The sequence below is a fragment of the Rhinopithecus roxellana genome, chromosome 16 (assembly GCF_007565055.1).
Source record: "Rhinopithecus roxellana isolate Shanxi Qingling chromosome 16, ASM756505v1, whole genome shotgun sequence".
NCBI classification, from domain to species: Eukaryota; Metazoa; Chordata; class Mammalia; order Primates; family Cercopithecidae; genus Rhinopithecus; species Rhinopithecus roxellana.
The window spans coordinates 12106848-12126253 of NC_044564.1; the positions used below are offsets into that span (position 1 = coordinate 12106848).

A 19406-nucleotide genomic window follows, 5' to 3' on the forward strand; every position below is an offset into this window, starting at 1 on the left:
CGTTCTGCTGCTGCTGTCCTCTGTCCCTCTCATGCTGCCCCCACTCCTGGAAAGACTGCCACTCTGGCCTTGGGAAGGTGCTGCTAAGCTGGGGACAGCCTGTGCCTCAGGAAGCCCACAGCACGAAGGCACACAGCGGCCACGTGGCCGTAGGAGAGTGGAGGGCGGCTGCCCCAGGTGCAGGATATAGGGAGAAGCCAGGCGTGTCTGGGAGGAAAGCAGGTGGATGGTGATGGGGCTTAGGAGTCGAGGCTCGCTGGGGCCTTCTGCCTCACTGGCTCCTGCAGGATGGCCCATCTGCCAGCTTGGTGAGCCCACTTGGAGTTAGAGGCAGAGATGTTAAGGCCTGCCTTCCGGGCGAGAGTGCCCTCAGCTGCATGCACATTTTTGACCTGGGCCCAAATAGACAAACCCTGAGCATTGCAGAGGAAGCCCTGGGCTGGTGCTTGGTGGCCTGGGCTCTAGGCTCTGCTAGGCCCTGGTCACCTGCAGGTTTAGACCCCAGAAGGTTTGGCCCCATCTCCAGTATGTAGACCTGTCCTGGGGTCTGCCCTAGCCCTGTGGGCTCCCCTCTGCACGTGCTTGGGGTCCGGAGAGAGGTTAGGCAGGAGTTTGGAGCTGGCCAAGTGCCCACCTCACCATAGCCCACTGTCGTCAGAGATCAGAAAGTGCCTCTGGGCCAGCCCCAGTCCTCAGTCCACTTGGAAAGGCCAGGCTGTGTCCTCTTGGGAATTGCGAAAATAATTATGTAGAATCTTTTGGTAATGCCTCTGAAAATCTCTTTCCTAGGATTATCATAAAATAATAAAAAACCCAATGGATATGGGGACTATTAAGAAGAGACTAGAAAATAATTACTATTGGAGTGCAAGTGAATGTATGCAGGACTTCAACACCATGTTTACAAATTGTTACATTTATAACAAGGTAAGATGCCGGCCCAGAATGCCGCTTGCAGTAAGGATTCGGGTGCTGTGTGGCGCGGATTCCCCGGCCATTCTTGCCAGTGCCAGGTGGGCCTGGGTGCTTTGCAGCAGCTCTTGGGCCAGCCCAAAGCCATCACCTGGCCGGGTGCTGTGGCTCACACCTGCAATCCCAGCACTTTGGGAGGCCAAGGTGGGCGGATCTTTTGAGCTCAGGAGTTTGAAACCAACCTGTGCAACATGGTGAAACCCCATCTCTACTAAAGATACAAAAAAATTACCCGGGTGTGGTGGCAGGCACCTATGTAATCCCAGCTACTTGGAAGGCTAAGGCAGGAGAATTAGTTAAACCTGGGAGGTGGAGGTTGCAGTGAGCCGAAATCGTGCCACTACACTCCAGCCTGGGTGACAGAGCAAGACTTCATCTCAAAAAAAAAGTGTGTGTGTGTATATATATATATATATATATGTATGTGTATATATATTATACATATTCATTTAGTTCTTTCCTGCGCTGCCAAATTTGTTAACAAATTTTAAGTATTTTTTTGAGCTACAACTAATAATGTCCTTTGCAAGCACACAGCTCCTTTCCTGACTGGTGACCTGGACTCTCTGTGTCTTCAGCCCACAGATGACATTGTGCTAATGGCCCAAGCCTTAGAGAAAATTTTTCTACAAAAAGTGGCCCAGATGCCCCAAGAGGAAGTTGAATTATTACCCCCTGCTCCAAAGGGCAAAGGCCGGAAGCCGTCTGCGGGAGTCCAGAGCGCAGGTACAGGGAGCCAGGGCGGGCAAGGGGCGGGGCCTCTGTGCAGAGGCCCACGGACGGATGGGCTGGGACGCGAGTCCCTTAGCCATCTGAGCTGTTTCCCGTCTGTCATGAAGAGCTCGTGGGTGCTGGGTCTTGGCTGAGTGTGGCCTGTGGGTGATGTTGGAGGGGCATCTAGCCCAGGGATACAGATGACATTAACGCCGGAGCCGGCTGCCTTTGAGCCCACTCTAGGGAGGAGCTCATGGTCTGGGAGGATCGCCTGTCCCTGCTCTTCACCTCCCAAATCCTGCTCTCCCTTCCAGCTCCAGCCCTGAAGTCACTTCTTCCATGACACCTGGGGCCTGTGCCCCTCCTGGGACTTTGTCTCTTCAGCACTCATTTTATTCTCTGTGACCTGAGAGTCACTGTCACCTGCTTGGCTCCCTGGTCAAGTAAGACCACCTCTCCTTGTTGGGGAGCACGGTGGTGATTAGTGCTGTGAGCCCTGGGATCCCACCTGGCCTGGAAACCTGGCACGCAGGCGTGTCCAGATGGAAAGGCTGACCGAGCGGGATGGTCAGTGCTGTGTGCTTTCCCGTGTTGCAGATGGGAGAAGCTGGGGGCTTAAGTATGGCCACATCCTTGGTCACTCAGCTAGTTACTGAGGGAACCAAGTTCGGTACCAGCTTTCTGTGACTCCAGGGTGGCCCTTGACTGCCAGGCCATGGGACTGCCCTGGCTTCCTTGTTCTGCCTCCTGTGGTCTGTGGCGGGGGTCTCGCCTTCATGCGGGGAGCCCTTAGCCAAGATGAGCCAGAGCGGTCCTGCCCCCAGGATGCAGGGTTGGGGGCATCTCAGCATGGAGGGCTCTTTTGGCTGGGGGTTTTGGCAGCACAGAGCTGGCCCCCATGTTCTGGCTAGAGGGGTGGCACTGGAAGCTTCTGGAAATACTAGTAGAGCCTGGCATACCAAATGTCCCTTCCTTGTCTTGAAGGTACGCAGCAAGTGGCGGCCGTGTCCTCTGTCTCCCCAGCGACCCCCTTTCAGAGCGTGCCCCCCACTGTCTCCCAGACGCCCGTTATCGCTGCCACCCCTGTACCAACCATCACTGCAAACGTCACGTCAGTCCCGGTCCCCCCAGCTGCCGCCCCACCTCCTCCTGCCACACCCATCGTCCCTGTGGTCCCTCCTACGCCGCCTGTTGTCAAGGTGAGCACCCTGATTCCGGACGGCTGGGGCGTCCGAGCCCAGCCAGGGTTCCTGAGGTCAGGGCAGGAGCAGCGGGCAGGGGGCTCCCATCTTTCCCTGAGTGCCGGCTCTTGGGAGTGGTTCTCTCTGCACCCTGGGAGGTCAGGCCGTTGTTCCTGACGCAGATGAGGAGACCTAGGCCTGGGGAGCTGAAGGTCACACAGCTGGTAAGGGAGGGCCTGGCTGAACTTGAACCCCAGCCTTTCTGGCCAGAAGCCCTGGCCAAGGGCTTGGTCAAGGTGGGGAAGGTGTGGGAGAGAAGCAAGGGTGGGAGGGTCCCGGTCCTCCCCTGCTCACAGCCAGGAGAGTGGTGCCAGCTGTACCCACCTGGGTGCGTTGTGAGGTGCCGGCACCCAAGCTGGCCCCGCCCGTGGGCTCCACATGGGAACATGGGGACCCGCCTCTCCTGCTCCCCACTTGGCTGGGAGCTTTTCACAGCGGGCCCTGTTGGTCTCGGCAGGGAATGGGTGCTCCCTGCAAGATTTGGGGCTAGCGAGGCCTGGTGAGTCTCCTGCTTTGGGCAGGGCCCGTGCCAGGCACTTATGTGTATTATCTTCTTCGATTTGATCCTCACAGCAACCCTCTGGGGCAGACAGTATTTCCCCCATCTTACAGATGAGGAAGCGGGCGCTCAAAGGGGTTAAATGGCTCGCCCAAGGTAAAACGCCACCTCCGTTGCTTCCCCTCCCCGTGGCCTTCACTGCCTGCACTTATGGGTGGCCCCCGGCCAAGCCGCCTTCCCCAGCGGGGGCTGTTTCTGGAGCATGTCCCATTTGCCACGGCCAGATGAGTCCGTCCCTGCTCCCACCCGCCCTCTGCGGCACGCACCTGGCGCTTGGCAGCCCGTGGGTGCCTGTCAAGTGTTGTGGATAGCCGGCTCCGGCCCCTGCCAGTCCGAGGGCGGCGGCTTGGCTGGGCAGTGACTGTGGGTGGCTCTCTAGACGGCAGGTGCCGTGGGCTGGCTCCTCTCCTGCTGGGCTAAGATTAGAAGCCGGCTGAGCTGGTCTCAGGGTGTACACTGAGCCCTGGCCCCGGAACGCTGAGGTGATGCCCATGGGTGCTGGGTGCTGAGGCCCTTGCAGGCTGCCCAGAGAGACCTGCACACCCCCAGGAGGCCTGGACATTAAACATGAGTGTCTGGTGCCTGGCTCCGCCCCCAGGACACACCCGTGGAAGGCTCTGTGGGTCGTCTCCCTCCTCTCCTTGCTTGAAATAGCCTTCAGTGGCTCCCATTGCCGCCGGGATGGAGTCCAGACTCGCCCACTCAATCCCTGAAGTTCCTTGTTCCCAGAGCTGCTGTGGCTGCTTCATGCCTCCTGGTTGGGCTGCCCCTGCCCTGTGTCCGGAATGCTCTCCTGCCTCCTCCTTGTCCCGCAAAACTTGTGTTTGTCTGCGGAGCCCCCGCTGTCAGGCCCTTGTCTGGAACTTTCCTGCTGGTCTTTAAAAGCAGGGAGTTCCCAGGTCTGCAGCACCGAGGTCCCCGGGTCCTGGCCTGGGTGCTTGTTAGGTGTCTGGCGAATTGCATGCAGCACCTCACACGGCTTGGGGTGTGAGGTGCGAGCCCACCCGGGACCCCTGAGCCCTCGGGGCTAAGGGAGAGAGGGGTCTCCCCACGCCCAGGTGAGGGCGGGTTTCAGAGTTGAGCCTGAGGGAGAGTCCCAGCCTCACCACTGCCAGCTGTGTGACCTTGGGCCAGTGACGTGGCCCCTGAGCCTTGGTGTCCTCTCCTGTGGGGCCGTGCATGTGGCCGCTTAGCCCAGCGCCAGGCAGGCAGGCAGACAGGCAGTGCCCCAGAAACGCGGCTGCAGTGACATGCGTCTTCGGGGCGGCGGCCTGGTTTCGGGGCTCACTGGTTATTTCACTGTCGCAGAAAAAGGGCGTGAAGCGGAAAGCAGACACAACCACTCCCACGACGTCGGCCATCACTGCCAGCCGGAGTGAGTCACCCCCGCCATTGTCAGACCCCAAGCAGGCCAAAGTGGTGGCCCGGCGGGAGAGTGGTGGCCGCCCCATCAAGCCTCCCAAGAAGGACTTGGAGGATGGCGAGGTGCCCCAGCACGCAGGCAAGAAGGGCAAGCTGTCAGAGCACCTGCGCTACTGCGACAGCATCCTCAGGGAGATGCTGTCCAAGAAGCACGCGGCCTACGCCTGGCCCTTCTACAAGCCGGTGGACGCCGAGGCCCTGGAGCTGCATGACTACCACGACATCATCAAGCACCCGATGGACCTCAGCACTGTGAAAGTACGTGGCCGCGCGGCAGGCCCTGCTCTGCCCACGTCCTGCGGATCTGCCGTGGGTGCTAATGTCTTGTGCCGGCTGAGTGGGGGCTCTCGGGGAGCAGGGTCTCGCCTGCCGGAGAAGCGCACCCTCCGGGCTGACCCCCGTGGCCCTGGCTGTGGCTGGCAGGGCTCAGTGAGAAAGGTGTGCCCTGCCTGTGGGTCCCGGAGTCTGTGGCTCTGTTGTGTTTATTCCCATCAAACCCCTTTGGTGATTTAATTGATTTCCTTCCCACCTCCCATTCTGTATCATCAGGTCAGGGGGCCCCTAGATCTGGGCCACTCTCACAGTTGGCTCAAGTTTTAAAGCTACACTTTGCCTCCCTCAAGCCCTGGATACAGGTGCCTCACAGCAGACCGGAATGAGGCGGCCGGTGGGGATGGCCTGGCTTCTGTCCCTTAAGTGCCTCCAAGCCCCACCCCCTCACCAGACGGAAGCGGGCCCTGGGCGGGTGGCAGAGCTGAGACTGAGAGCCTGGCCTCCCCCATGCCCGTCTTCTCGAGGCGGCAGCCTCTGCTTGGCCTCTTGTGTGCCTCACAGCAGGTCAGAGTGAGTCTGGTCCCGGTGGGGGGTGGCATTTGAGCTGCGCCGCCCCAAGGCAGGGTGAGCTCCACGAGGTCTTCCCTGAGCGCCTTTCCAAACTTCTGGCTGGCACCTGGTCTCCCTCTGGGAGAGCTCTGAGCCAGCTCCCAGGGACATGCAGGCGGTGGAGGTGTGGCCCGCCTCCTCCGCCAACTGCTGGTGGCCCTGGGAAGAGCTGCTGGGAGCCCTGTTGGGCAGGTTTTTGTTTTCATCCTGGAAAGCCAGTCGCAGTTATTCTGCACCCCCTGAGCCAGGATCCTTCCCTGGTTGACTGGATCTCGGCCGGGACAGACCTGGCTGGCTCAGGCCCCAGTGCCGGGTGCACAGTCAGGCGAAAGCGATGAGCGCGGCCGCCTGGCTTCACTGCCGTGGGTGGGGAAGCTGAGGGCCGGAGCCACGCGGCCCAGAAGCTGCCAGGAGCCTCGACTCCAGCCTCCAGGGCCAGGGTTTGTGTGTCTACCACAACACAGTAACAGGAATTTCTGGAACATCACTGGGGGTTCCAGCGTTTGTGCCTGACTGAAGCTCAGCTTAATTCTGTTTTGGCCGAAGGGTCTGATATGCCCTTGAAACCGTAATAAAGAAGCTCTAGAAAACCAGTTCACTTTAAAGTTGTGATCTGCTTTGTTCGGAGCTTCCACCTCTTGTCTGTCCTGGCGCGGGGAGAAGCCAGGTGCTGTGGCAGCACCTGCTGCCTGCGAGTGTGGCCCAGACGCTGCGGGGAAAGGGCAGTGAATCAGTGAGAGAGGCCTCAGGACCTATAGATTTTACAGGTGGAGCTTTTGGGGATGGTTTGCCCTGGCACCTGCTAAGGCAGAAAACAGGCTTTTCTCCCAACATCAGAGGCTTTCAGGTCCCTCTGTGCTCCCGGGTTCTTTCTGCCAGCCCGTCCTTCTGGATGGGTCTCATGTCCGAGGGCACAGGGTGCGGGCCCTGAGGTGGGGGGTGCCCTCTGCGGGTTAGGACCCAGCCCCTCCATCTCACTAGCACCTGGATGAATGCAGCCTGGACCCCATGGAGTGGTCGGGGTAGACTCGCCCTGCCCTTGCGTGTGTCCCCCTGGAGGTCCCCGACAAGGTCCCTCTCCTTGAAGCCGTCCCGGGATGGGAAACTCACTCCCTCCGACGCAGTGTGACCTCTTTTTGCTCCAACTGGTGTGTTCCCAGTGGCCACCTTGAAATGTCCGTCGACAATCCTGCCTCTGGCCACTCCCCGGCCGAGCCACCTGCACCTCCCAGCTCTGGGGACTGACTGTGTGCCCCTCCTCACCCCTGCCACCTGGGACTGTCTGCCCAGGCCTTGGCCTCAGTTCTCTGCTTGCCAGAGCCAGGTGGGACCTGCAGTGGGTTTTGCTCTAGGGTCTCTGTGTGGCTGAGTAAACGTGGGTGGGTGTCGGCCCACACGCCCCCATTGCCTCCACCCCTGTGGGGTTCAGGAACTGCCGCTGGACACAGCATGGAGTCCCTTAGGTCCAGCGCGGCCCCTGGGATACCGGGGTGCTTCTGTAAGACGCAAGCTGGCTAACGGCTACTGGCTTCCTCGAGAGAAAAATAACATTGCCTTGTGTAGACTGAGCAGGCCTCTGTTGTTGGTGGAATCTGACTTTGCCGCAGCTTCATGCCGCCCCGGGGCTGCTGATGGCATGTCGGCGTGTGATGATTTACCCACTTTGTGTGAAGGGACGCTCTGGACAAGGAAGGGGCTAAGGGACACCCGCGGGAACCCGGGATTTCTCGTTGAGCGCCTTTTTCTTCCAACCGGGAGATCTGTCTCTGGAGTCCCAGACCCTCCCTGCCAAGCCATCGAGTCACCCTCTCATGTCCTTACTTTGAGCTTCCTTGTATGAGGTCCCGGAGAACTGGGGTGTCCTGCTGGTCAGGCCAGTAGGCACTGCCCTGGAGCTGGCAGTGGCCCCTGCTCCAGAGTTCATCTCGTGGGGTGTGGCAGAGAGTCCTGAGGCCACAGGCCACGCTCACTGACCCCTGTCGCTGTGTGTTGCAGAGGAAGATGGATGGCCGAGAGTACCCAGACGCACAGGGCTTTGCTGCTGATGTCCGGCTGATGTTCTCGAATTGCTACAAATACAATCCCCCAGACCACGAGGTGGTGGCCATGGCCCGGAAGCTGCAGGTAACCCGAGGCTGGGCACAGGTGGGGCGGCTCAGCTCGGCGCTGTGGGCATCCTGGCCTCGGTGTGGGGTGGGTGCCCAGGTAATTGTCCAGCTGAGGAAGGCCTCAGCCTCATTCCCTCAACACGTTTTTCCTGAGTGCCAACCAGGGCCTGCCAGGCTCTGAGCTGGGTTCCAGGAGCTGCCGCTGGGGCAGGGCAGCCAGTGAGCAGGCGGGACCGCTGGGACTCTGTAGGGGTGTCACAGCAGTGAGCCTTTCCCTCTACGGGCTGGTGCATGTACCAGGGGGATGGCAGATGCCCTTTCTCCTGTGGCTTCACCAACTGTAGTTTCCAGCAAGTCTCTGTGGCAAGGAGAGGCTTGGACACTAGCCTGACAGTGCAGCCGGTGGATGAATTAGATGACAGTGGCTTGTGTAGCATTTTGCTTTTCTGACAACAGAAGTAAAAGGCGGATTGGAGAAGATGCAGGAAGCAGTGGGATGTCTTAAGGGAAAACAGGAGTGTCTTGGTCTGGCTCTCAGCACAGGGACTTTGTGAACATGCACAGACCTCACAGAGATATTTGTGTTTGTGTGTGGACGTGTGTGCGCGCGTGGACCTGTGTGCGTGCGTGCGTGTGCGCGTGTGGACCTCTGTGTGCGTGTGTGTGCGTGTGGACCTGTGTGCGTGCGTGTGTGCGCGTGTGGACCTGTGTGCGTGCGTGTGTGCGCGTGTGGACCTGTGTGCGTGCGTGCGTGTGCGCGCGTGGACCTCTGCGTGCGTGCGTATGCGTGTGTGGACCTGTGTGCGTGCTCCTGACTGCATGTGCATTTTTCTGCCAAAGTCCAGGTCCCGCACATATATTTTGGTGTGGGTGGATGCGCCAGAATCTCTTACCTTTTCTAGTTGTGATCTCAGGTGGTTTGCTCTTATCAATAACAGCACCACTATTATAAATGTTATTTAATCAAAGGACTTGATTTTTGGAGGAAAGGGGAGAATGATGGGGACGTGCTCTCTTCCAGCATGCTTTTCCTGTTCACGGGACCCAGAATGTCGTGTAAGATGTTCACAATCCTTGCACAGACTATTTTGAAATCCCCGAGCAGTCTGTGGTATTATTGTGGATGACACAGGACCCATAAAAGGGGCAGAGAGAGAAACTCGTTCCCCACTGTGAGTCCTGCTGCCTTTCCCACCCTCCCATGCACAGGGCCTGCCCAAGTTCCTCTCCCAGGCACTGCTGCCATTGCCACCCTCTCTCTGCACTGGGTCCTGCAGGGGATGATGGCAGAGTGGTCCTGGAGGTCCCATTACATCCAGAGGAAGCCATCAGAACCCCGGTTTTATACCGAGACCTTGCTCACTGTGTCTTGAATCCAAAAGACCTTGCAAAGCCCAGTCTTCTGGAGCCTGATAAATGCTGGGTTGAGTTTAACGAGGGACCTGAGCATAGAGGATGGAAACCCAGGCTTGCAGACCAAGCAGGGACGCCGGCAGCTCTGCCCCCCCCACTCCTGCAACAGGTGCTGTTGGATAGACATGGTGCTCACGCCGGTAATCCCAGCACTTTGGGAGGCGGAGGTGGGAGGATCACTTGAGGCCAGGAGTTTGAGACCAGCTGTCTCTACCACAGATTTTCAAAACGAGCCACGTGTGGTGGTGTGTCCCTAGTACCAGCTACTCAGGAGAGTGAGATGGCAGGATGACCTGAGCCCAGGCGTTAGAGACTGCAGTGAGCTGTGATTGCACTGCACTCCAGCCTGGGCAACAGAGTGAGACCCTGAGGCCAATGGATTTCCATGACTGAGCACCATTTAGCAATTGTGCCATTTTATCAATTGAGCTGTGGGGTTAGAGCCCAACAGCAAAATGACCTGACCTGAATGACCTTCAAGGTTGTCAACCGAATGGGGGCCTGGGTCGCTGCTCTGTAGGTTGGGTTGCCTCTGGGGACATCTGAGAGGAGTGCCCGGGATATGAGAGCCTGGGGTGGGCTTTTCCAGAGCTGGGTCCAGCCTGAACAGTGGAGGCACATCACGTGTGCAGACGGTGTGGATTCAGGTTTCTGAGCTTGGCAAAGAAATCTCCCCTCATTTCTGCATCACTGTGCATCCCTGTCTTCACTGAGCCTGGGCTGCCCCAGGGAGGGGGACGTTTGCTGAGAGGGGCTACTGAGGGCCTAGCTCCTGGTCCAAAGGCTTTCCAAAGTCAATTTTGATAGGAAGTTCGGGTGTGACGGCTCACGCCTATAATCTCAGCACGTTGGGAGGCCAGGGTGGGAGGATCACTTGAGCTCAGGGGTTCAAGACCAGCCTGGGGAACAGAGCAGGACCCTATCCCTACAGAAAATAAAGTAGGCTGGGCGTGGTGGCTCACACCTGTAATGCCAGCACTTTAGGAGACCCAGACAGGCAGATCACAAGGTCAGGAGTTCGAGAATAGCCTGACGAACATGGTGAAACTCTGGCTCTACTAAAAATACAAAAAATTAACTGGGAGTGGTGGCATGCACCTGTGATCCCAGCTACTTGGGAAGCTGAGGCAGGAAAATCACTTGAAACCAGGGTGTGGAGGTGCAGTGAGCTGAGATCATGCCTTTGCACTCCAGCCTGGGCAAAAGAGCAAGACTCTGTCTTGAGAGAAAAAAAGAAAAATAGTAAAAAATATATATATATATGTTATAAAATATTTATATATATGTATTTATATTTGAGACAGCGTCTCACTCTGTCACCCAGGCTGGAGTGCAATGGCATGATTTCAGCTCACAGAAGCCTCGACCTCCTGGGTTCAAGCAGTCCACCCATCACAGCCTCCCGAGCAGCTAGGATCACAGGCGTGTGCTGCCATGACTGGCTAATTTTTGTATTTTTTTGTAAATAAAATATTGATAGGACTAGACTTTGACCTTTTGGACCAACTTTTGGAGTTAACCCTTCATGAGATGTGATGCTACAGTCAGTTCCGGGGTGAAGAGATGGGAAGAGGTCAACACTCTTTGGACTCCTGTGGCTGTGGAGGACCCTGTCCAAGTTCAAAGGGAGACGCTCCCATTTCACAGCAGGGGCAGCCTCGGGGAGCTTCGGGCCAGCAGGCTATGAGGATGCGTGCATCTTCTAGAGAGGGCTCATGGAGTTGGTGAAGGGAGCTGTGGGTCAGCTCCTGTGTCCCCTGCTCCCAGGCCTGTCCCCAGGAATTGCCTGGGGAGGGAGGGAGGGCGAGTTGGAAGCGACCACAGCCCCCCAGGAAGGCGGGACCCTGTCTCCTCCTGGCCCGACCTTCATAACAGCTGTATGTGCTGCCCCAGGGGCACTTCAGGAACCCTGAGGGCCCACACCAAGGGGCAGCCCCATGGGGGTCCATGTCTTCAGGGCAACCTCTTGTTCTCCCGCAGGACGTGTTTGAGATGAGGTTTGCCAAGATGCCGGATGAGCCCGTGGAGGCGCCGGCACTGCCTGCCCCTGCGGCCCCTGTGGTCAGCAAGGGTGCTGAGAGCAGCCGTAGCAGCGAGGAGAGCTCTTCGGATTCAGGCAGCTCGGACTCAGAGGAGGAGCGGGCCACCAGGCTGGCAGAGCTGCAGGAGCAGGTGGGCACTGGCATACCTGGGTAGGGTTCAGGGGCTGAGGCGGGATTGTGGCACGGCAGCCCAAGGTCCGTCCCTTTGCATGGTTCCCTCCTCTGCCCTGTGTCCCACAGCAGCTGCCGCCGTGCTTCCTCGTAAAGGCACTCAGAGTGTCCTCCCCAGGCCTGGGGTGGTGCGAGCCTAACCCACAGCACACATGGGTGGCTGCGCTGACTCGTGGCTGGGATGTTTCTGGAGACCTGGCGGGCCTCAGGTGGGAGCTTAGTGGTCATGTGTGGTTATGTGTGCCTTGCTCTGCTTGGGAAAGGCCTGTGAGGCACTTGCAGAGGCCGCAGTAGTGCCTGGGCTCCAAGCAGTCACTTGCAGTGGGGTGGGGTGCGGGCTCCAGGGTCCTGAGGGCCCTGCCGTGCAGCTGCCCAGCCCCAGCCCAGCTGCCAGGCTGTGCTTCCTCCCCCTTCTCTGCCTCGCTTTCCTCGTTTGCAGTATGGGACAGATGTCGCCCCCTCTGAGCTGTCTCGAGGTCGAATTGAGAAAGATGTGAATTGTTTCCCCAAACCTCTGGCAGCCAGCCAGGTGCATAATTTCTGGGACCCCAGATTGAGAGAAAATAGAGCAGGGCTGTCGAGTCAGGAGGGGAACAGCATGAATCAGGGCTGCAAGGACAGCGATGGCCCTGCAGTCCCCAGAGTTGGGCCGGACATTTGATTTTGGAGTGGCAAGGACACACAGCGGGGAAGACGTCTGTGAGGTGGCAGCTCCTCTACCCACCCGCTGTCTTCCTTGCACGGACCACCCAGAGGCAGGGACAGGCCGTGTCCTCGCCTGGGCAGTGCCTCTCCTCTCCGATGGGGGTGGCTGCAGTGGGGAGGGCGAGACGCTTGGCACACTGCCAGCTGCAGGGCAGCCCCGGATGAATGCTGGCTGCTAGCAGTGGTTTGTTTTAACCCCGGAGACCTGCGTGTTATCAAATGGCTTCCCAGAAGTTACTGATGAAAATCTCCTTTGTGCGGGCACGTAAACTTCTAGAGTCCTTCCTCATCTAAACAGTGGTAATAAAAATGTAAGCTGCTCACCTAATGTAGATGATGGGTTCATGGGTGCAGCAAACCACTGTGGCACATGTGTACCTGTGTAACAAACCTGCACGTTCTGCACATGTATCCTAGAACTTAAAGTATAATAAGTTTTTTTTAAAAAGTTAGCTGCCCCTAGCGAGTCCCTGTTGTGCCGCTTGTGCAGTGCTGCGCCTGTGGCCAGGCAGCTCTTTCCCACTGCAGGTGAGGAAGCCGAGGCGGAGAGGGCTCATGACTCACTAGGGGTCACAGGGAAGTGAGAGGCAGAGCAGGGCCCGGGTGCTCCTGGTTCACCTCCGCGCCCAGTGGAGGCAGCTCCGACATCGCCCCAAGCCCCTTCCAGTCCAGGGCCCCAGGCAGCCCCAGTGGTGTGGGCTATGCCCGACGCCTGCTCAGCTGCCCGCTCTTTTCCAGCTGAAGGCCGTGCACGAGCAGCTGGCCGCCCTGTCTCAGGCCCCAGTAAACAAACCAAAGAAGAAGAAGGAGAAGAAGGAGAAGGAGAAGAAGAAGAAGGATAAGGAGAAGGAGAAGGAGAAGCACAAGGTGAAGGCCGAGGAAGAGAAGAAGGCCAAGGTGGCTCCGCCTGCAAAGCAGGCCCAGCAGAAGAAGGCTCCTGCCAAGAAGGCCAACAGCACGACCGTGGCCGGCAGGTGGGCTCCAGACCTGCTCAGGCTCCAAGAGCCCGGTGCTCAGTGTGCTGTGGGGGTTCACGTAGCAGCAGTGCTGGGATTGGGGGCTTTGTGCCGTGGCCACCTGGAAACAAGGGTGATGGGGGCGGGGAGACTGAGGACCTGATGAGACCTGTGCTGGAAAGTCCGGGGGCTCAGGTGGTGCTGCTCAGCTGTCTGCAGGGCAGGCCTGGATTCTGGGCATTGAAGTGCTGCCACGGCCTGGTCTCCACATCTTGAAACTTTTGGGATGTTTTCCTGGTCTGGGCCAAGGATCTTGACTTGGGGAAGTTGGGCGCCCCATTTTGGGCTTGCCCATATTCAGGGGGCAGGGGTGGTGGAATCGTGCACAGCTGCATTCAGCCTCCTTCGGGAGCCCCTGCTGTGGCTGGACACCACCCTGAAGAGCGTCTGCTGGGGACACGCCGGAGCCACAAAGCAATATGAGCTAGTAGGGAAGGAGCTCAGGCCCAGGATTCCTCTCCCAGCCAGGTAGAAGGGAGGCTTCCCGGGGGGAGGCAACAGCTGTGTGGGAGAAAGCTTGGCAGCCGAGGGCTGGGGAGGGAGTTCCAACAACAGGGAACAGTGGGTACAAAGCCGCAGAGGCCAGCAGGACGTGCTCCTTTTGGGAATGAGGGCAAATTTGGCACCACTGAAAAAGAACAAGTTGGGAAAAGAGGTGAGTTGAGGCTGCTGAGATCGGCCGGCTTCATTTGAGGTGTTCACGCTTCCTTTCCAAGTAGATGAAGGGGAGTTAGGATGTAAGCTCAGCATGGTCGGATCCTTGCCGCTATGGAGAAGAGCTGAGTGGGAATCTGGAATGGAAGACAGGATACCCCTTTGGAGGTTATCGTGGTTGTGCAGGCAAGATAAATTGGTGTGGCTCTGGAGATAGAGTAATTTGGGAGGCGGCACGGCCAGGTCCTGGTGCTTGGAGGGGGGAACGAGAGGAGCCTGGGGGTCCTGGGTTTGCGCTTGGATGGCTGGGTCAGCCATTAATGGAGACAGTGAGTGGAATGGTTGGGGTGGGTCTTTCCTTCCCTTCTTTTCTCCCTCCCTCCCTCTTTCCTTTTTGGAGAGGGATGCAGAAATCCATTTTTCTTATACTGGTTGAGTATCCTTTATCTAAAATAAGGGTGTTTCTAGAATAAAAAGTGCTTCAGATTTTGGATTTTTTCAGATTTTGGAATTTTTGCATTATACTCCCCATTGAGTATCTCAAATCTGAAGCATCTCAAATCTGAAAATCTGAAATGCTCCGGTGAGCATTTCCTTTGAGCGTCACGTTAAGACTCAGACAGTTTCAGATTTTGGAGCATTTTGGATTTTTGGTTTTGGGATACCCAGCCTGTTCTCTCTTTGTCTAGTTTTAGTATCGTTATAATGCTGGCCTCAAAAATGAGTTGGGGCCAGGTGTGGTGGCTCCCACCTGTAATCCCAGCACTTTGGGAGGCCAAGGCAGGAGGATCACTTGAGCTCAGGAGTTTGAGACCACCATGAGCAACACAGTAGGACTCTTGTCTCTTAAAAAAAAAAAAAAAAAAGTCTTGGGATATAATATTCAAGTGATTAGAGGCAATTAAAAAATTATTTAAGGCCGGGTGCAGTGGCTCACACCTGTAATCCCAGAAATTTGGGAGGCTGAGGCGGGCAGATCAGCTGAGGTCAGGAGTTTGAGACTAGCCTGGCCAACATGGGTAAAACCCTGTCTCTACTAAAAATAGAAAAAATTAGCCAGACGCGGTGGTGGGCACCTGTAATCCCAGCTACTTGGGAGGCTGAGATAGGAGAATCGCTTGAATCTGGGAGGCAGAGGTTGCAGTGAGCTAAGATCATGCCACTGTACTCTAACCTGGGTGACAGAGTGAGACTTGGCCTCAGGAAAAAAAAAAAAAAAAAGATTTGAAAAGTGTTACCCCTCTTCTGTTTTCTGGAGTAAATTTATAGAATTGATATTAATACTTAAATGTTTGGTAGGATTCACTAGCAAAAGCATCTGAGCCTGGAGTTTTGATTGTTGGGAAAGTTTTTAATCATGAATTCAATTATTTTAACAGGTATAGACTTACTAGATTATCAATTTCTTCTTGAGTGAGTTTTAGAGGTTTATGCCTTTGAAGGCACTAATCCATTCCACTCAGTCAAACTTATGGACATAGGTTTATTTGTTAGTATTTCTCTATTATCCTTTTATTGTCTGTAGGGCCTGTAGTGGTGTGTCTTTTTTTATTCCTGATATTGGTAATTTGTGTCTTTTTTCTTGGTGAATCTGGATAGAGACTTACCAATTTTACTGATCTTTCAAAGAAACATAATTAGATTTCATTGATTTTTTAAAAAAATGTTTTTACTTTTATTTCTCATCTTCACTGTTTCCTTTTGCTTAGTTTAGACTTGGCTTCCTTTTACAAAGTGTAGAAGATTAGATTACTGACTTGAAATCTCGTTTTGATTTTTTATTTAAAAAAATTTTTTGAGAAGGAGTTTCGCTCTGTTGCCCAGGCTGGAGTGCAGTGGCATGATCTCGGCTCACTGCAACCTCCGCCTCCCGGGTTCAAGTGATTCTCCTGCCTCAGCATCCCAAGTAGCTGGGATTACAGGTGCCCGCCACCATGGCTGGCTCATTTTTGCATTCTTAGTAAAGACAGGGTTTTGCCATGTTGGCCAAGCTGGTCTCAAACTCCTGACCTCAGGTGATCCACCCGCCTCGGCCTCCCAAAGTGCTGGGATTATAGGCGTGAGCCACCGTGCCCGTCCCTGCATTGTCCTGTTTTCCTGAAAATATTCCTTTTTCTGAAGTTTACTTTGTCTGAAATTAATATAGCCACCCCAGCTTTCTTTTGACTAATGTTTGCATGGTATATATTTTTTCTCACTTTTTTCCTTTTAACCTACCTAGAACATTATATTTAAAGTGGCATTTGTATAGACACTATGTAAGTTGGGTCTTGTTTTTTTAATCCAACCTGAGTATCTCTTCCTTTTAGTTGGTGTGTTTAGACCATTTATATTTCTTTCTTTTTTTTCTTTTTCTTTTCTTTTCTTTTTTTTTTTTTTTTGAGACGGAGTCTTGCTCTGTCGCCCAGGCTGGAGTGCAGTGGCAAGATCTTGGCTCACTGCAGCCTCTGCCTCCCTGGTTCAAGCAATTCTCCTGCCTCAGCCTCCCATGTAGCTGGGATTACAGGTATGTGCCACCATGCCCGGCTAATTTTTTGTATTTTTAGTAGAGACCGGGTTTCACTCTGTTAGCCAGGATGGTCTCGATCTACTGACCTCGTGATCCGCCCGCCTCAGCCTCCCAAAGGGTTGGGATTACAGGCGTGAGCCACCATGCCGGGCCTTAGAGAGTTTATATTTCACATCATTATTGATATAATTGGATTTTAGTCTATCATTTTATTATTTTCTTTTTCCTCTGTGTTTTTTGTTCCTTTGTTCCCCCTTTTTTGCCTTCTTTTGGATTACCTGAATACAGAGATCATTTCTTGACCTGTGGAGTTTGAGACGCCTATGGGGTGTGGAGAGGAACTAACCTCTGTAATTGTTTTCTGGCCAAGGTCTGGAAACCCCGCAGCTGGGAGCAACTTTTCTAACCTTGGATTTTCTGCCTTGGGGCACCACTTTGGGAAGAAAGCTTGGTCCCAGAGAACAGCCTGCTGTTGGGAGGAAGGGGTGTGTGCAGTGGGCTCCCAGGGCAGGTAGACAGAGACTCAACGCCACGTTGCTCTGTCTTCTGCCCCAGACAGCTGAAGAAAGGCAGCAAGCAGGCATCTGCCTCCTACGACTCGGAGGAAGAGGAGGAAGGCCTGCCCATGAGCTACGATGAAAAGCGCCAGCTTAGCCTGGACATCAACCGGCTGCCCGGGGAGAAGCTGGGCCGGGTGGTACACATCATCCAGTCTCGGGAGCCCTCGCTCAGGGACTCCAACCCCGACGAGATAGAAATTGACTTTGAGACTCTGAAACCCACTACTTTGCGGGAACTGGAGAGATATGTCAAGTCTTGTTTACAGAAAAAGCAAAGGAAACCGTTCTGTAAGTTGCCTGGGTGGAGCATGGTGCTCGAAGCTCCTCTCCCCTCCTTGGCCTGCCCCTCCTGTCACTCCTCACAGACCCTGTGCAGCGAGTGTGGGCACAGGGCTGCCACACTGTCTTGGCTTCTTGGTCCCACCACAGATGCCCTGAGGATATCTGTGCTCAGCCGGGGCCAGTGGGCTTGGGGCTGAACCCAGGCCTGAGCCCCACCCAGCCAGAGCCCTCTTGCCCTATTCTCGGGGACATGGGCAGCACTGTGTGCCTTGGCCTTAACCTTGTCCAGGGAAGGTGCGACCCTGGGGCTGGACTTCAGCCCCAAACCCCATTCATTCAGGGCCCAGTTAGGGTCCTCACTGCATGCCTTCCTGAGGTTCCCTCCATTTGGGGCCTTGGCTGCAGGTGACCTCTCATGGTCCCTTGCAGGACAGACCGGCTTCTCTTATAACAGGGACACCCTCCCTTTGACTGGAGTCACAAGTCCAGAGGCCTCACAGGACGGACCCTGGGGCACCGGCCCAGGTTTCCCTGAAGTCAGTGGCAGGAACGAGTCACTGCTGGGGTCTGCAGGTCTGGCAGAGTAGGAGGGAGGGCAGACCCGAGGCGGCCCTTGTGGCAACCCCCACAGGCTGTCAATTGAGTGCAGGGCTCACTTGAACTTGCATGTGGCCTCTCGGGTGTGCCTGGGGTGTGCATGAGACTCTCAGAGCGAGTCTCCTTTTCCTGGATGGAATATCTGTGTGGTCACGGTGCATCTGACCCACGGCAGGTCACCAGGTCAACTTGCAGGGAGTGACTCAGGAGTGTCAGGCAGTGGGGAGCAGCGGCCCTGGTGAGGCAGGTCCATGAATCAGAGGCTCTGGCCCTGCACATGAGGGACACTGGCCAAACCACATCCTGCCCGTGCACCTGCTGGCACCGTAGGAGTGGCCTCTGTCACTTTAGGAGCCAGGCTTTGCACACCCTGAGGGCTCAGCAGATGCGGGTGGTGGTGGGTCTGTCTCAACCCAGTCATTTCTGCCACTTGAAGCACTGGTGACAGCTCTGCGTCTGTCAGCTCCCAGACCCATGAAAGCTGGGCAGCTGGTATGGATGCCAGTGTGCAGGGCTGGGGCCTTGGTCACCTGGATGCAGCCCTGGCTCCTGCCCCATCAGTCCCCTCTGCAGTCTGAGTGCCCATTTGTTCCCCGACAGCAGCAAGCGGGAAGAAACAGGCAGCCAAGTCGAAAGAGGAGCTAGCTCAGGAAAAGAAGAAGGAGCTGGAAAAGCGTCTGCAGGACGTCAGCGGGCAGCTGAGCAGCAGCAAGAAACCCGCCCGGAAAGGTACCGCCTGCAGCCACCATGCCACCTCTCTTTGGTGGGGGTTGGGGGGTGTCAGCAGTAGGGATTTGAGCATCAAGCAGGCCCATGTCTGAGTGTGGCTTACCTGATGAACTCCATGTTCTTAGATGAGCTCTTGAGCTCCTGAAACCGCGATTTCCTTGTCTGTCACTGGGGGGTCACACCCCAACCCTGCAGGGAGGTGTGCAATGTAGGGGGTGTGTGAATACACCCCATTCTAGGGCACCATAGACAGAGGACCCCCCAGGAAAGGGCTCTTGTGGGGCTCGACCGGGCAGCCCAGCCCCTAGGCAGTGAGCTTTCTGACTGTTCCCTGGCAGTGGCAGCAGTTCACAGCAGGCTGAGGTAGCAGAGGTGGGAGGCCCAGCCCCATGCCCTGCGCATTGCCAGGTCTTGTGTTCAGGGGAGCCAGCATTTGAGCCCTTGCCTCCGTTTTTGGACCCTGTTAGAGCATGCATCTCTTTCCCTGGCTTCCAGGACACATACAGGGGACAGTATGGTCCTGTCTGGACTGGAGCATGTTCTAGCTGGGGGCCATGGCCTTGCGACATGGTTTGCCCAATGTCGAGACAGGGCCCGTGACCCTGCCCACTGAAGGGGTCTGTCTTCTGTAGTCACTCTTGGGACGCCCCAGGCAGAGTAAGCGCTCCAGAAACGCCAGCAGGTGGTGTTACTGTCGTTGCTGCTGGTGGCTGTGTGCTGATGTTTTTGATGGGCAGCCTTTCTCGCATCCATCCTTTCCTGTTAGTAGTCTGCATTCATTTTTTCTGTCTCAAGTATATTCAGATAGTCTCGTTGACCTGATTAATTTC

At 56.0% G+C, this 19406-nt stretch overlaps 1 protein-coding gene across 2 annotated transcripts in view; it reads left to right on the plus strand.

The window, feature by feature from the left end:
• The window catches only part of BRD3 (bromodomain containing 3), a 39265-nt gene that overhangs the window by 16328 nt on the left and 3531 nt on the right, over positions 1 to 19406 (plus strand). Inside the window, exons 3-11 of one of the 2 annotated variants that reach the window (XM_030919561.1) lie at positions 790 to 927; positions 1551 to 1698; positions 2671 to 2885; positions 4795 to 5166; positions 7786 to 7914; positions 11292 to 11483; positions 12968 to 13203; positions 16964 to 17256; positions 18451 to 18576. In XM_030919561.1, the coding sequence (XP_030775421.1) occupies positions 790 to 927; positions 1551 to 1698; positions 2671 to 2885; positions 4795 to 5166; positions 7786 to 7914; positions 11292 to 11483; positions 12968 to 13203; positions 16964 to 17256; positions 18451 to 18576 (1849 nt within the window). Of the gene's footprint in view, positions 1 to 789; positions 928 to 1550; positions 1699 to 2670; positions 2886 to 4794; positions 5167 to 7785; positions 7915 to 11291; positions 11484 to 12967; positions 13204 to 16963; positions 17257 to 18447; positions 18577 to 19406 lie in introns of both variants that reach the window. The other variant, XM_030919560.1, reaches the window with a different exon arrangement.